A 17421-nucleotide genomic window follows, 5' to 3' on the forward strand; every position below is an offset into this window, starting at 1 on the left:
TCAAAGGTAAGGTGGAACTGGGATTTATTTTATTGATTTCAAAACAAGTATTTTATGTGACTCGGCGTAGAGAAGTGACACAAGTCTGCGCGCATTACATTTGAATGCCGTTTTTGAAGATTGAAATAAATGGGGTTTCTGTAAATACAATTTTTTAAATCATCACCTGTGTCTCATCTCATTATCTCTAGCCGCTTTATCCTGTTCTACAGGGTCGCAGGCAAGCTGGAGCCTATCCCAGCTGACTACGGGCGAAAGGCAGGGACCACCCTGGACAAGTCGCCAGGTCATCACAGGGCTGACACACAGACACAGACAACCATTCACACTCACATTCACACCTACGCTCAATTTAGAGTCACCAGTTAACCTAACCTGCATGTCTTTGGACTGTGGGGGAAACCGGAGCACCCGGAGGAAACCCACGCGGACACGGGGAGAACATGCAAACTCCGCACAGAAAGGCCCTCGCCGGCCACGGGGCTCGAACCCGGACCTTCTTGCTGTGAGGCGACAGCGCTAACCATTACACCACCGTGCCGCCCTCATCACCTGTGTATTTATACTAAAACATTTATCCGCCTCAGGCTCAGTGAATAATAACCTCAACTTCATCTCGGCTATTCTTCACCGATATTCACCTCGCCTTCAGGGAATAATTGTTAACTAGTATTAGTATAGTGTAATATTTGTGTAGTGTGTTCTGTCTATGACGTTTCAGCATTTACAGAATCGTTTATAACCTCACTGTCTGTTTCTATTTATCCAGCGCACACAACAATCCCAAACATCCATGAAGTCAAAGAGAACATGACCATGGGCACGACGCTGGTGGCCAATCCGGACAGGAGCGGATTTCTGGTACGGTGCGGACACAATGTGCCCTTCATGATTCCCTCTAGTTTCCTCTACGTGTCCTCAAACCTCGGTCATGTGGACAGTCTCACTAAAGCTTATGGCTGGGGGTTTGTGGAGTTTTATTGAAATATTAGTCACATTTTCCACTGGGAGTTTGTAATCGTGAAGCCACTGTGTCTCTGCAGGGCTCCAGCTTGAGTTCAAATTAATGACCAACGTTAAAAAAAAAATTCATTTATGAATAAAACCCTGACACACTTTTTCCTGCAGCCATAATAGACAAGGTTCAGGCGTCTCCTGAACGTCTCATTTTCTTTTTCCATCTCTCTATCTCTCGTGATCTCTAAAAAGACTTATTTGCACTTTCTCTCTCTCTCTCTCTCTCTCTCTCTCTCTTTACTTGCTCTTCATCCTTCTCTTATTCCCTTATTTCTTTATTCCTCTTTCTTTTTTCGTTTTTCCTGTCTTGCTTTATTCGCCAGCATGAAATAGAGGAAATAGATTTAAATATTTAGATACAATAACATACAAATTTATGCTGTACTTTGTTTAAACATGGCTACACATAACAACCGACAAATGAAAACTTCTTTTTTTTTTTTGCGTAAGTCAACAAGGAGTATAAGGGCCCGGTCTGACAACACAAATAACTATAACTATTCCTATAACCCCAACTCTGACTGTCCCTCTGCCTGAATTTAGTTCCAGTCTGGAGCAGAAACACCACAACTATAATCCCGGCTATAATATCGCTTAGTCCTGAAACTCAGGGAAATAAATGCATGCGACTGAGGAATAGTCATGGAAGTTCATTATTCCGGGTCGTACTGTACAGCTTGGACTTCAAAACAACCCATATACACACTCCAGTGGTTGATATAATACGGATGGGTCACAGATTACGGAAATATAATAAAAAAGGATGCAAAATACAGAGCGGTTACGGATTTTAATCCGGATGCATCACAGATGCTAATAATTTATGGATCGGTCACGGACGTTTCAGTATAATACAGATTGGTTACTGATTTCATACGGACGATGCATCACGGATAAAAAATTAAGAAGTCTGAGACGACTGGCGAAGTTGATTATTAAAATATTTTACCCACATTTATATGTTTACTTTCTTGATTTACTATCGATATTTCACAGAAAATCACACATCCACAAATAAAAGATCTGTGATTTGGATTATATTTTTTATTTTCCGTGAATCTGTATTCCATGACTTCATGATGCAAGGATGTACAAAGATGCTCAGGGAAAAATAGTACGTGCTCAGACAACGTCACATGTAAACAATTACCTGATTGGTCAGATGATTTATCAGATCAGGTCCAGGCCTGGAAAACTCGCTCCAGAAGCAGTTTCACCGATACGGATAAACCCAGGCCTGGGCTATAGGGATCGTTATCGATCTGGTGTGACCATCAACTACGTAAACTACAGGGGACTGATTTATTTATAGTTATAGTTATAGCTGTAGTTATAGTTATGGGTATTGTGGGACCAGGCCTTTAGTAGATATTTTTTCTTTTTCTGTTGCTTGTCCAATGGTCAACTATACAGTAAATAAATGCTAATAGCTTGAGTTAGCACAAAGGGTTCCCAGGCTACTGATTTGTCCCCTTGTCACGACACAGTGAGCGTTTCTGTGTCCCTTTTTAAATATCAGTGTCACTATTCCTGTAGGCGTGCGGTCCGCAGTACGGCTACATGTGTGGAAATCAGCAGTACATCACAGGCATCTGTTCCAACGTCAGCTCCGACTTCCAGGTGCTCAACTCCATCGCTCCAACTGTCCAAGGTACATACACACAGACACACACATGTGGCAAGTGTGTATATTAATACATTCCGAGGCGTGTAAACTGCGTCTTGTACTCTGGCCTGTATGCCCAATTTAGGACACGGTTTATAAGAACTGACATCTCAGATGCACAGGAAACAGTGACTCATCTTAACTGTACTGTCTCCTCATTTCAAACACACACACATACATACAGTGCTGTGCAAAAGTCTTAGGCGCATGTAAAGAAATGCTGTTGACCAAAAATGGCCTAAAAATAACGAAATGAAATGTTTCAACATGAAAAAAATACTATAAACAGTAATCAGTAAGCCATAATAAATGAAGCAAAGTCAATATTTGGTGTAAGACGACCTTTTGCTTTAAAAAAAATAGTAGTCTCAGGTCCAATGAGTGCAGTTTTATGCGGAAATGAGCTGTAGGTTTCACTGAGCATCTTACAGAACCAGCCACAGTTCTTCCGGACACTTTGACCATCACACTCGCTTCTTAAATTTGCATCAAAACCCAGCAGCCTTCATTATGTTTTCTTTTCTAATCTGAAAAGTGCTCTCTTTTGTAATATGCTGCTCAGATACAAACATTTTTTTTCTGTAACATTTAATTTTGTGCTGGAAAACGAACAAACATTTGGAACACTAAAATAAAATGTTTTTGTAATGTTTTGACTCGATAATGTAGAAGTCATAAAATAAAAATCTGTAACAAAGTTTGGATGAAAAGGGGGTGCCAAGACTTTTGCACAGTACTTTATATAGACACTTTTCCTGATAATATACTTACAGTAGCACACTCTGAGTCTCTGTGACCCTTTTTCCAGATTGTAAGCAGGACATGGATATTGTCATCGTCCTCGATGGATCCAACAGCATTTTCCCTTGGAAACACATCACAGAATTTCTGGTCAAGTTTCTCAAAAAGATCGATGTCCCTCCAGCCAGGGTGAGGTTTCTCCTCCGGCGTGTTGACTTTATCATAGCAAGTGGACTGCATAGCAACCTTGGAGTCTTGTAACGCAATTCGGAAAGTGCCTTGATATTAGATGTGATTGGTTTTGAACAAAACAAAACCTGAGAACATATCAGACAGTATGGAAAGAGAAAGTGCACCATCATGTGATGAGTTTTATTCCACTTATACCGTATATACTGTACCTGGTCCCAAATACAAGTTAGTTCCTGTTATCATGGACATGACCACAGCTAGGAGTAGGGCTAATAATAATAATAACTTATTCTTAAAGTGCATTACATGAAATCTCACTGCTCTTACAATATAAGAATATTTAACAGTTATTCCACAAAATCGAGTCATACAACTGTTTTATTTTATCCACATTCACTGGATTTTGAGAAACAGAGCATTTTCATCTTTATTTTTTGCAAATGGGATAAATAAAAACTTGATACAAAATGTCCAACAAATACATTTCCGCGTAGAATGTAAGCAAACCAGTGAAATGACAGTAGCAATTTGTGGAAAATGCGATAATAATAATGGCGGCACGGTGGTGTAGTGGTTAGCGCTGTCGCCTCACAGCAAGAAGGTCCTGGGTTCGAGCCCTGTGGCCGGCGAGGGCCTTTCTGTGTGGAGTTTGCATGTTCTCCCCATGTCCGCGTGGGTTTCCTCCGGGTGCTCCGGTTTCCCCCACAGTCCAAAGACATGCAGGTTAGGTTAACTGGTGACTCTAAATTGACCGTAGGTGTGAATGTGAGTGTGAATGGTTGTGTGTCTATGTGTCAGCCCTGTGATGACCTGGCGACTTGTCCAGGGTGTACCCCGCCTTTCGCCCGTAGTCAGCTGGGATAGGCTCCAGCTTGCCTGCGACCCTGTAGAAGGATAAAGCGGCTAGAGACAATGAGATGAGATGAGATAATAATAATTCTTGAAAAATTAAAAAAAGATACGTTCTTATCATTAAATACTTTTATTCCATATTTTGTTGCTTTTCTGTTTGTATTTTTTGGGGTTTTGTTTTCGAGTAGAGTTTTTTTATTTCGTCTTTGGTTGGTTCAGCAACATTTTGTTTTTCTCTGCTCACTGTATATGAGCTGATATCCTAGTCATAGAGTAGCTAATCAGAGCACACGATTGCTCATATTCATTGAATGTGGATAGAATAATTAGAATTATTACATGTTAAGAGCCTGACACCATGTTGTCAGGGTCATAACATGGCAAATCAATTAGTAATAGTAATATAAAATAATATAAAATATTTTTTAAAAATTTCACAAAGAAAATAAATTTATGCATCAAATAAGAACATCTTAAGTTTCTATTTAAAAGTGTCAATGATTGGAGTATTTCTTATAGATAGTGGTAAATTAGGGGTTAAGGGTTAGGGTGAGGGGTTAGGATGAAGGGTTAGGGGTTAGTGTAAGGGGTTAGGATGTAGGGTTAGGGGTTAGTGTAAGGGGTTAGGATGAGTGGTTAGGGGTTAGTGTTAGGGGTTAATAGGAGGGGTTAGTGGTTATTCTTATGATTAGGGGTTAGTGTGAGGGATTAGGACTAGGGGTTAGTGGTTAGGGTTACTGTGAAGGGTTAGGATGAGTGGTTAGGGGTTAGTGTGAGGGGTTATGATTGGGGTTAGTGTGAGGGGTTAGGATGATGGGTTAGTGGTTAGGGTTATGATGAGGGGTTATTGGTTAGGGTTAGGATGATGGGTTAGTGGTTAGGATTAGGATGAGGGGTTAGTGTGAGGGGTTAGGATGAGGGGTTAGTGGTCAGGGTTATGATGAGGAGTTAGTGTGAGGGGTTAGGATTAGGGGTTATTCTGAGGGGTTAGGATCGGGGTTAGTGTGAGGGGTTAAGATTAGGGGTTAGTGTGAGGGATTAGGGTTAGCGGTTAGTGAGAGGGGTTAGGATGAGGGGTTCGGGGTTAGGGTGAGGGGTTAGTGTGAGGGGTTAGGATGAGGGGTTAGTGGCCAGGGTTAGGATGAAGGGTTAGTGTGAGGGGTTAGGGTTAGCAGTTAGTGTGAGGGGTTAGGGTTAGCGGTTAGTGAGAGGGGTTAGGATGAGGGGTTCGGGGTTAGGGTGAGGGGTTAGTGTGAGGGGTTAGGATGAGGGGTTAGTGGCCAGGGTTAGGATGAAGGGTTAGTGTGAGGGGTTAGGGTTAGCAGTTAGTGTGAGGGGTTAGGGGTTAGGATGAGGGGGTAGGGGTTAGAGTGAGGACTATTCGTAACCCAAACTGTCACTCCTTTACCAGCCTGTGATAACATTTATTTATTGATGATATTCAGTCCGACGAAATGGTAAAGTTATGACACTTTTCGTTCCACCCCAGTTTATAATTCCAGATGATCTCCGACCTCAGTTTTAATCACTCATGCAGCCTCGGCGCGGTTTTGCCGCAATGTCTCATTAAAACTGTTTTAGGAAAATCCTTTAGACAGAGACTCGCTTTGGAGAACATTGTGTTTTCCTGAACGTGGCACTGGAAACAGAGGAAGACCACATTTTCCCTTTTAACAGATGACATCATGTGGAATGAATCACTTCTCTGTGCACTGTATTGACCAGGACACTGTGTGTTTATGTTTATAGTAAATAGGTATACTGTATTATCTAATGCCATACAGTTTGTAAGAAATAAAACATACTGTTTTAGGAAAATCATCAATACCGGATCAGTGTGGTCTATGACCAAACCAAAGTTAATTATTTTCCTCCTTATTTTATTCCCTATTCTCTATACTACTGCAATTTGTCAACAATTATAGCTTCTTATTTATTATTGATACACCATACAATCCCAATTCCATAAAGTTGGGATACTGTGTAAAATGTAAATAAAAAAACAGAATGACGATTTGCAAATCTTGGAACCCATATATTTTATCTAAAATTTGAATTTGATGTCAGCAACACATTTCAGAAAAGTTGGAACAGGGGCAACAAAAGACTGAAAAAGTTGTGTAATGCTAAAAAAAAACTAATTGGGTTAATTGGCAACAGGTCAGTAACATGACTGGGTATAAAAAGAGCATCCCAGAGAGGCGGAGTCTCTCAGAAGTAAAGATGGGGAGGGGTTCACCACTCTGTGAAAGTCTGCATGAGCAAACAGTGCAGCAATTTAAGAATAACGTTCCTCAATGTAAAATTGCAAATAATTTGTGGATCACATCATCTGTGGTACATAATATCATTAAAAGATTCAGAGAATCTGGAGAAATCTCTGTATGCAAGAGACAAGGCTAAAAACTGACATTGGATGCCTGTGATCTTCAGGCCCTCAGGTGACACGGCATTAAAAGCAGACACGTGTCTGGAGTGGAAATCACTGTATGGGCTCAGGAACACCTCAGAAAACCATTGTCTGTGAAAACAGTTCATTACTGCATCCACAAATGCAAGTTAAAACCAGATATAAACAATATCCAGACACACTGTCACCTTCTGTGGGCCCGAGCTCTTTAATGATGGACTGAGGCGAAGTAGAAAATTGTCCTGAGGTCTGATGAATCAAAAGTAGAAATTCTTTTTAGAAATCATGGACACCACGTCCTCCAGGCTAAAGAGGAGAGGGACCATCCGGCTTGTTATCAGTGCACAGTTCAAAAGCCAGCATCTGTGATGGTATGAGGGGGTATTAGTGCACATGTCATGGGTAGCTTGTACATCTGGGAAGGCATCATTAATGCTCAATGATATTTTCACGTTTCAGAGCAATATGCTGCCATCCAGGCAAAATCTTTTTCAGAGAAGGCCTTCTTTCAGCAAGAAGGCTCCATAGTAAAAGAGTGCAGGTGCTAAACTGGCATGCCTGCAGTTGAGACCTGTCTCCCATTTAAAACATTTGGCACATTATGAAGCGCAAAATATGACAAAGGAGACCCTGAATTGTTGAGCAACTGAAATTGTATACCAGGCAAGAATGGGACAACCTTTCTCTTTCAAAACTACAGCAATTGGTCTCCTCAGTTCCCAAACGTTTAGAGAGTGTTGTTGAAAGTAGAGGTGGTAGACATGCCCCTGTCCCAACTTTTTCTGAAACATGTTAATGATATCAAATTCAAAATGAGCATATGTTTTTCAAAAACCAATAAAATTTCTCAGTTTCAACATTTGATATGTTGTCTTTGTACTATTTTCAATGAAATATAGGGTTTCCGTGATTTGCAAATCATCGTATTCTGTTTTTTATTTACGTTTCACACAGTGTCCCAAATTTATGGAATCAGGGTTGTAATTTTTATCCATTTAGTGTTATATTTAAGATAGGAACGTCCACAAAACAAGTTAATTCCTGTTCTCAGTTATGGTATAGAAGCTATAAATAGCCGTTCTATCCCCAGCCTCTTATATTTTCTCTTTCTTGAAGTTAATAAGACAAAAAAACATGCAGTTTATATGGAGCAGCCGCCATTCTGGTCACTGAATGAGTGTGACAGTAATATATTCAAACTAGTGCATGAGTATAAACCTGCGATTTGCAGCTATGCTGTGGTCAGAGCTGCTGTTAGAGAAGATGAATCTTCTGACCAATCAGGATCAAGAATTCAGCAGTGGTATAAATGGTAATAATGATAATTAATCGATATACTTTGTGACTCACAACATTTTTGACTCACGTTTTGGGTTTATTCGCTCTTCAGGTGGGCATTGTGTCTTACGGCGATGACGTCGGCCATGTTTTCAACCTCAGCCAGTTCTCGAACACAAATGACCTGGTTCAGAACGCAGCCAAGGTCAAACAGAGGAAGGGCCGGAGAACCATGACAGCACTGGGTATCGATACAGCAAGGTGTGTGTTGCGTGATTCATTCCATATCAAGACTTAGAGATGTATTCAAAGTGTATATGTGTTACTATTCATTCATTCATGGATCAGTTCTCCGTTAACAGGAAAGAAGCGTTCACTGAGGAGCGAGGAGCCAGACCGGGGGTCAAGAAAGTCATGGTGATTGTTACAGATGGAGAGTCACATGACGACTACAGACTGAAAGACGTCGTCAAAGAATGTGAGGACGACGGGATTGAGAGGTTCGCTATCGCTGTGAGTGTCTTAGCTTGTTTAGTGTCGGCCATTTTGTGCTGCTACCCATCCAACTGGCACTTAATGTTTGTCCTTGGCCACTTGTTTTACATCACTAATAATTTAGGGATTTTGGACAAACAAAACAAAACAAAGATGCTACAAAAATAACATAACTGAATTTATCACATGACCCATACGGACCCATGCGCACACTCTTAATAAAACCATTGGGAAAAGTCATGTGACTGGGCAGATAAGGATTTTTGAATCCGGTCCAACAAAAGCCGTATGGGGCCCCGGACCCATTTCCCTCGCTTCTGCTCTTTTCATTTTGTTCTGAATTGTTGCTTTAACCTTCATCCTACCAAGTGGGGTCCATCTGGACCCCGCACCTATATGTTTGTTTGCCATTTTAAAAATATGTGACATACTGCCTCACTGTTTTATGAATTTGTCGGAATTTATGTCTTAATTAAAACACTAAAGCACCGGAAGATCAGCTTTTTGCATTGTGAAGGTATAATTAATTTGTTACTGGGGTCCAACCGGACCCCAGAGTAAAGTTTATCTGTCTTTCATTTTATAATTGAATAGCACACTGAAAGTTAACTTCTTTTATTTCTTTTATGTTCCATAATGAAACTACCAAGGCATTCCTTCTTGGGGTCCGTGTGGACCCCACTGCTGCAATAAGCACAGGCTGCAAAACAAAAGCCCTAAATTATTTTACAATTACTTTTTTGTTTTAAATTCTGTAAGAAAAGACCTAAGTTGTAATCCAGAATGTTTTACAGCTGCATGAGCTGCAAAAATCATGTATATAATGCCAATTTTTTTTGTGGCGCTATAATTTGCTACGTGTATGCTAGTTATTGCAATATTATTGCAATGTTATTGCATTTATAATACATCATTGATATTCAGCCATAGTGGATTTTGTTCTTCAATAAAGTTATGTCTGTTTGCTGCATTGAATTGGTTCTTACTGCATTGATTTCAAGGTATTCCCTCCTGGGGTCCATACGGACCCCGCCTGGTAGTTTGTGTATGTAAAATTGGCTGGTAGGATGAAGGTTAAGTGTGTTCTTTATGCCTTGGGCCCTTTAGTGTATTGCTGTTATTAATACAAGATGTTCTGAACAAAACTTATCTGGTGATTTTGTCTTTATAAGCTTTAATTTTAAAGAAAAATATTGGGGTCCAAACGGACCCCACATGGTAAGATTAAGGTGTAAAATAGCATGGTAGGATGAGGGTTAAAAAATGAGTGACACAACTGAGCATAGTGAAAGTGAATTGTATTATTTTTATTTTTTAAAATTTTTAACAATTTTATTAAAACTATTTTCTTGAAAAAATACGATCAGTATCTCCACCAGTCAAGGCTTCTGTGGCATTTGGTTTGTTGCCTTTTCCGTTTTTTCTGAGATATCTGGGATTAGGGCCCGTTTACACGAGGACGCTGTCGGGTAAAAACGACTAAATATTTTATCGGAAGTGCCTTTCGTCTACACCGGGACGGCGTTTCTGAGGCTGAAAAACGGAAAAAATTGAAAACGCCTTCCAGAGTGGATAAGTTAAAAACAGCCCCTGTTGCATATCCGTCTAAACTACCCAATACGTGAAACTCTGCTCGGATCTGCTCACATCGGGTACGCGTTTACGTCATACATATGTCATATACTGTACGGTACATGCCAACCCGGGAAGTACGAAAGTAAGTAAAAAAGTAAGAGCATGTCTGATTACATCGATCCAACGGACCTTCAAGCTGCTCTGGCAGCTTTAATAAACGTCCAGGAGTCCTTCGAACATCTATACCGAATCTGCACATATACCGTTAACGAACAGAGGCGGGTATAGTATGCTCTTACTTTTTTACTTACTTTCTTGCTTACCATAGCCAGAGTAGTCAAAGTTTTCGCGGCGCAGATGTGCAGATCAGACAAGACGGAAGACGTTGCGCATGCGTGCAGACATAGCGGAGGTCTTTCACAGCACCACCTAGCCGCCTGGCATGCACATCCAATTGAATTCCACACATTTATGCGTCACCGTATAGACGCAGATTTCCTCCTTGAAAACGGTCGTGTAGACGCGGAAAAAAGTGAGAACGAAAACGGACTTTTGCGTTTTTGTTTCAGACCGTCCCCGTGTAAAGTGGGCCTTAGACTTCAGGACTTCCCTGGACTTTTTAAAATCTTCATCTTTCAGGATGTTTATCTTACTGTTGTTGTTGTCAAGGTAGCATTGAATACTACACGAAAAGGAAGACAGGTTCATCATCTAAATTTCCTTTTTTCTTCGCTTGTATATAGAAACTACATTGCAAGAAACTGTCTGGCTCCTTAGAGGAGGAAGATTGTTATGTCTCTTTCCTCTTTAACTTCAGCAAGAAATCTTTTGAAAATGTTGATGTCGTACTTAGGGGTTTTTTTTATGGTATTTTCTTGTTGTTGTCCTTGTATAAACAAGTGAATTTCTTCGCTCGAAAGTACCTTTTTTCATTTTCTTCGACAATTTCAGCTTGTTCAATTAGGTCTCATCTCATCTCATTATCTCTAGCCGCTTCATCCCTCTACAGGGTCGCAGGCAAGCCGGAGCCCATCCCAGCTGACCACGGGCGAAAGGCGGGGTACACCCTGGACAAGTCGCCAGGTCATCACAGGGCTGACACATAGACACAGACAACCATTCACACTCACATTCACACCTACGGTCAATTTAGAGTCACCAGTTAACCTAACCTGCATGTCTTTGGACTGTGGGGGAAACCGGAGCACCCGGAGGAAACCCACGCGGACACGGGGAGAACATGCAAACTCCACACAGAAAGGCCCTCGCCGGCCACGGGGCTCAAACCCAGGGCCTTCTTGCTGTGAGGCGACAGCGCTAACCACTACACCACCGTGCCGCCCTCAATTAGGTCTGTGTCTGATGAATCATCTGGATAATAAAATCCACTTTCACTGTGCTCAGTTGAGTCGTTTTGCACACACCATTCTTCGCTGTTTTCCACTGTGTATGTTAGTTAAAAAAGGTCATATGATAAAATGCTTATTGACCGAGTTAGGTTGGGCCGGATGGGAAAATATTTGGCTTGAGGTCATGCTGTATGGCCCTCGCACTCCGTCAATAAGTACATAATCTTTCCAAATGTAACATATCTCAGTCATGGACTTGTACATCAGTCATCCTAAATACAGCATATTTTATTTCTCATATTACCTTGTGTGGGGCGGCATGGTGGTGTAGTGGTTAGCGCTGTCGCCTCACAGCAAGAAGGTCCGGGTTCGAGCCCCGTGGCCGGCGAGGGCCTTTCTGTGCGGAGTTTGCATGTTCTCCCCGTGTCCGCGTGGGTTTCCTCCGGGTGCTCCGGTTTCCCCCACAGTCCAAAGACATGCAGGTTAGGTTAACTGGTGACTCTAAATTGACCGTAGGTGTGAGTGTGAATGGTTGTCTGTGTCTATGTGTCAGCCCTGTGATGACCTGGCGACTTGTCCAGGGTGTACCCCGCCTTTCGCCCGTAGTCAGCTGGGATAGGCTCCAGCTTGCCTGCGACCCTGTAGAACAGGATAAAGAGGCTAGAGATAATCAGATGAGATGAGATTACCTTGTATACAATTCTTGTCTTTCTTTTGTTCTATCTTCGAAATCAACCAAAAGAGTTGTCTCTTCCCTTTTCATAGGACCTAATTTACTTTCTGTTCCAACAAAGTCTCAGTTCAGTGGTCCTCTAAAGCATACGTTGAACCTGAAGACAAAGACAGTTTCGTTCCGCTGCACGCATTCTATCTGTATGCAGTGTTGTAGTCGGGTCACTAAACCTCCAGTCTGAGACCAGTCTCGAGTCCCCAGTGTTCAAGTCCGAGTCATTAAAGAAAATCTCAAGTTGAGTCCGAGTCGAGTCCACTATTGAGGCGAGGCGAGTCCGAGAACAAGACTCCATTCGCACCATTTGACGGTGGCTGTTGCTGCCTTTATGTGAAAGCGTCTCTGCTACTGTGTCGGACTAACGTTCCTGCTCAACTGCTCTATTTTAGTTAACAGGCTACAGATAAAAAGCTTGTTCATCGCTCAGCAAGCCCCGCCCACTATCAACAGGGCAAATAACATGAGAGAGGGTTAACACTAGCTAGTTCATCGCTCAGCAAGCAAACCCCGCTATCAACAGAGCAATGGACATAGCGTGTCACTTCCTTCTCTGGGTGGAGTCTCGGCAAATGGCGATTGAAGTTCAGGTTGTCCCCGTCGTCTCCTCGATAGTTCTTCTACATATGGAACACATACGGTAGCAGTGCATTTTTTTCCACCGCACAAGAAGTCTGTATAAGCAAAGCGGATAATCATAAGGGCGTTCTCTCCAGGCATTTTAACACCATTAATGTTAGTTTGTTCCTGAACATGACGTATGAACAGGTGAATGTGCATTCTCTTGCACGAAATTAGTATAAAAATTAATGTAGATATAAATATCTTATTCCAAATTATTATGGCGTGTTACAAAAAATAAAGAAAAAATCTGAGTCCCCGTCTCCAATTTACGAGTCCGAATGCAGTTAACGCGCAAGTCCGAGTCCGAGTCATCAGTGCTTAAGTACAAGTCAAGTCACAAGTCCTTAAAATTAGGGCACGAGTCAGACTCAAGTCGAAGTGCTGGACTCAAGGAGTACAAGCCTGAATGTATGAAAAAGATTTTTGAAAATAGCATTAGCTGCACAGCAATTTTCCCCCTTAAATGCCAAAGAAATGTTGGCATGTTGGTGGTTAGCTGAGCTAAAGTTACCTCTGTGTCAATCTGTAAAGGCTTATAATATACAGTTTGAAAGCAAATCATGTTGACTGGTAATATGACCTGGCGACTTGTCCAGGGTGTGCCCCGCCTTTCGCCCGTAGTCAGCTGGGATAGGCTCCAGCTTGCCTGCAACCCTGTAGAACAGGATAAAGCGGCTAGAGATAATGAGATGAGATGCTAAATGGTTAATTTTAGCATTTTGTTTCCTCAGTCTCAGCCTGTACTTGGATAAACAGTGGGATCCAGTAATATCGAACTAATAGGCATGTAACGATATATCCTGTGATGAAAAATATGTATTGTGATACAAATGTATGATTCGATTCGATGAAATAAAAATGAATTGTGATTATTACCAGGCTACGTAATCTCTTAGTCGTTCCTAGCTGTAATTTTGTAATTTGGACAGCAGAGGGGGCAATCAAGTTGACTAGCAGGAATGCACGTGACTTCACTGTAGGTGGAAGTAACACAGCTCTCTCTAATGCTGCGAAAACACAAAAAACATCTAAAATGTGAAAGAGCTGTTGTTTGATTGTGTACAAATAGAGTTAACAAGAAACCAGAGCTCTTTTTACACACTGCTGAAAGATAAAGAAAAGAGAAGCAAATGGAGGAAGTACAAATGTTCATAAAAGTTTAACAGAAAAGGTGTATATGTTATTAACGGTTTCATTTTTAATAAAAATGAATATTTTAGTTAATAGGCTATTGTATTTTACTCCAACCTTTACGTATGTGGGAAAATAATTGTTGTTGGTTATTAAGAAAATTAAACAAAAGGTTTTTGTTTGTTTTTTATTTAACAAAAGATATATTTAATTTGATAAAGAATGGGAAAAATAGATTTGTTGTGGGGGGTTGTTTGTTTTTTGGTGATTAAAATTTTCTTCATTTAATTTTTTTCAAAAATATCATGGGAAACTCGAACCATGAACCCAGTATCGTGAATCAAATCATGAACTGAGTGAATCATGACATGCCTGAGAACTAACGTTCACTTTTTGTTCATTTACAGGTTCTTGGTGATTATAACCGACAAAATAAAAGCAAACAGCAAGTAGACAAATTCATTGAGCAAATCAAGTCCATTGCGAGCAATAAAACAGAAGATCATTTCTTCAATGTGGAAGACGAGAAGGCACTGATCACCATCGTCGATGCTCTGGGGAGCAAAATATTTGCCTTAGAAGGTAACAAAGACTCGCCTTTTTTATATATCATAGTGAAACCTGAATCTCTTTTTAGCCTAAATCTTATTCGACACTACTTCCTTTTTCTCAACATCAAGAATACAAAAGATTTTCCAGTGAACTTACAGGGACATGAGAATGTTAGTAAATTACGTGTGCTGGAAAAAGCTGTAACAGCATTTTAAGAAAAATGCTAACTCTCTCGCAATAACAGTCTATTCTCAGGTGGCGTTCACTGGTGATGCTAATTTAGCTATCAAGCTAAAGTTGCTACATAATTTTTGCTAGCTGGTTCACTAGCTAGCTAAGTCAGAACAAAACTTTCCAAGCAAATATTTATTTCATAATGACATTTTAACGCTTTGTTGAATTAAGAGAACTAAAATATGAACTGTTAGGATTTGTGTTGTGCGCCAGTATTACGCTGTTGCGATGCAGTTTGAGGCTACATCCACACGACAACGGCAACGAGATTTTTTTTTTAAATATCGCATCCACATGGGCAACGGATCAGTAAAATTTCAGGTACATATGGCAACGCAACGCTTGCTGAAAACGATGCAATACACATGCCACACCTCTACGTGCGCTGTAAGACGGTCCCATCGGAGACACCAGAACAATAGAAGAAGTAGACGCATGCGCATAAACCCCTTCTTCTGTAGCATCAGCCACATAAAGTTTTGATTATTAATCAGTAGCATAAAACGAAAGACGCGGAAAGAGGAATGAATGGGGGTAGATGGAAGCCGGTACGCCAACATTCTGATATCCTCCAGAATTCTTTCATGGTCCGGAATAAATTGAATGCTACACGTTGATGGATTACTTTGTTCTTCTACGCCCTTTTTGAGGAATGTATTGTCGGACTTAAACCAACATCTGAAGAGGTGAGATCGCTCCTTTTTTTTCCCCTATTTTTGCTGGCGGGATTGTTTTTGTTTTTGGAAAGCGCACGGGCAGTGCGCGGGCCACAGTGTTTGGACTAAAGACTCTGCCCTAAGGGCTATTCTCTCACTCTCTCTCTCTCTCTCTCACTTTGCACCATTACATAATAAATATTCACAGTGAAAATATTTTGTAAGCGCGTTTCATGAACCAAGTTATAGGATTTGTTGACAACTCGCATCGAGTTCGTTACACTTCTACCCGACGTGAAGCACTGACAGTCATGTGGTTGTGACGTCATCGTAAACAAATCTGTTCTACTCATCCAGACGACTTCGCAACGGCGCCGTTGCCAGATTTTTCCACTCTGGAACCTGTTCTCAAAAGATTTCGTTTTGGGGCACCCAAAACGCCGGTGCTGTGTGGACGCCAGGCCGAAACAATAAACAATTTTATCAGATTCACCTGAATCCGTTGCCGTGTGGACAGGGCCTGAGGCTCTCAGTTGGTTCTCATTGACATTTCCTTGATGTAAACATCACACAATATAACAGAGACAATTCTGACTATGCTTTGTATTGCTGAACAGCTACGTCTGGGAATCACACGTCGTCTTTTGAGATGGAGATGTCCCAGGCAGGCTTCAGCGCTCACACGTCGAGAGTAAGTCCCGTTCTCTTGTAAAGATCCAGAGTAAAGCTTTCAACTGCGGAAATGTTTAGAGTAATGCTGCAGTTGACTGAAGGTCGTAACTCATCATTTCTGACCTTGGCCTAATTTTTTTTTTTTCCCCTGGAAAATGAAAAAATGAAGTGACTTTGGGATACCAAGATTCAGGCAGACAAGGTTTTAGAACACTCTAGACCAGATGTTGTAGTGGTGGAAAAAGAAAACAACATCTGTACTACCAGACGTCGCCTGTCCTTTTGATACACGGGTAAAAGACAAAGAAAAAGAAAAGCTCAAAAAATATAATGAACTGAAGCATGAAATAAGGAGAATTTGGCGTTGCAAGAATGTTCTCGTTATTCCCATCATTATAGGGGAACTTGGCACAGTGAGTACAAACTTCTCAGGTTGACTGAAGAAAATTGAGTTGAGCATGAAGTTTAGCACGACGCGGCAAGTTTAGTCTTTTGGGATCGGCAAGGATCATAAGAAAGGTGCTGGACACCTTTTGGGAAATGACTTGACATCCAACAAAAGCAAACTCCAGCAGTTAACATCAAATGCTGAGATATGGCATAATAATAATAAGTTTACGCGCCACGGTGGTGTAGTGGTTAGCACTGTCGCCTCACAGCAAGAAGGTTCTGGGTTCGAGCCCATTGGCCGACAGGGGCTTTTCTGTGTGGAGTTTGCATGTTCTCCCCGTGTCTGCGTGGGTTTCCTCCGGGTGCTCCGGTTTCCCCCACAGTCCAAAGACATGCAGGTTAGGTTAACTGGTGACTCTAAATTGACCGTAGGTGTGAATGTGAGTGTGAATGGTTGTCTGTGTCTATGTGTCAGCCCTGTGATGACCTGTCCAGGGTGTACCCCGCCTTTCGCCCGTAGTCAGCTGGGATAGGCTCCAGCTCACCTGCGACCCTGCACAGGATAAGCGGCTACAGATAATGGATGGATGGATAATAATAAGTTATATAGTGTCTTTCCTACACCCAAGGTTGCTTAACGATTCCAAAAAAAAGTCCATCAAAAGAGTTCAGAATGTAATTCCAGCAGCGTAGCTGGTCACAGTCCCACCAAAAGGCGCACAAAGGTAAATCCCACACCACCTGCACAGCCACCATAACGCCACCGGGCACCAGCACTCAGAACACCGTGCCATGGATCCACAAAGCAAGCACAGAAGCACCGCCGCACAGAGCGCTGGGTAACACCGAAGTTAAAGAGA

General features: G+C 41.5%; 1 protein-coding gene across 2 annotated transcripts in view; it reads left to right on the forward strand.

The window, feature by feature from the left end:
• The window catches only part of itga1 (integrin, alpha 1), a 173375-nt gene that overhangs the window by 88819 nt on the left and 67135 nt on the right, over positions 1-17421 (forward strand). For both annotated transcript variants that reach the window (XM_060908884.1, XM_060908883.1), the window contains 7 exons: positions 770-861; positions 2554-2668; positions 3492-3613; positions 8269-8417; positions 8519-8669; positions 14465-14639; positions 16117-16190. In XM_060908884.1, coding sequence (XP_060764867.1) covers positions 770-861; positions 2554-2668; positions 3492-3613; positions 8269-8417; positions 8519-8669; positions 14465-14639; positions 16117-16190 — 878 coding nt within the window. The remainder of the gene's footprint in view (positions 1-769; positions 862-2553; positions 2669-3491; positions 3614-8268; positions 8418-8518; positions 8670-14464; positions 14640-16116; positions 16191-17421) is intronic.

The sequence above is a fragment of the Neoarius graeffei genome, chromosome 25 (genome assembly GCF_027579695.1).
Source record: "Neoarius graeffei isolate fNeoGra1 chromosome 25, fNeoGra1.pri, whole genome shotgun sequence".
Lineage (NCBI taxonomy): Eukaryota > Metazoa > Chordata > Actinopteri > Siluriformes > Ariidae > Neoarius > Neoarius graeffei.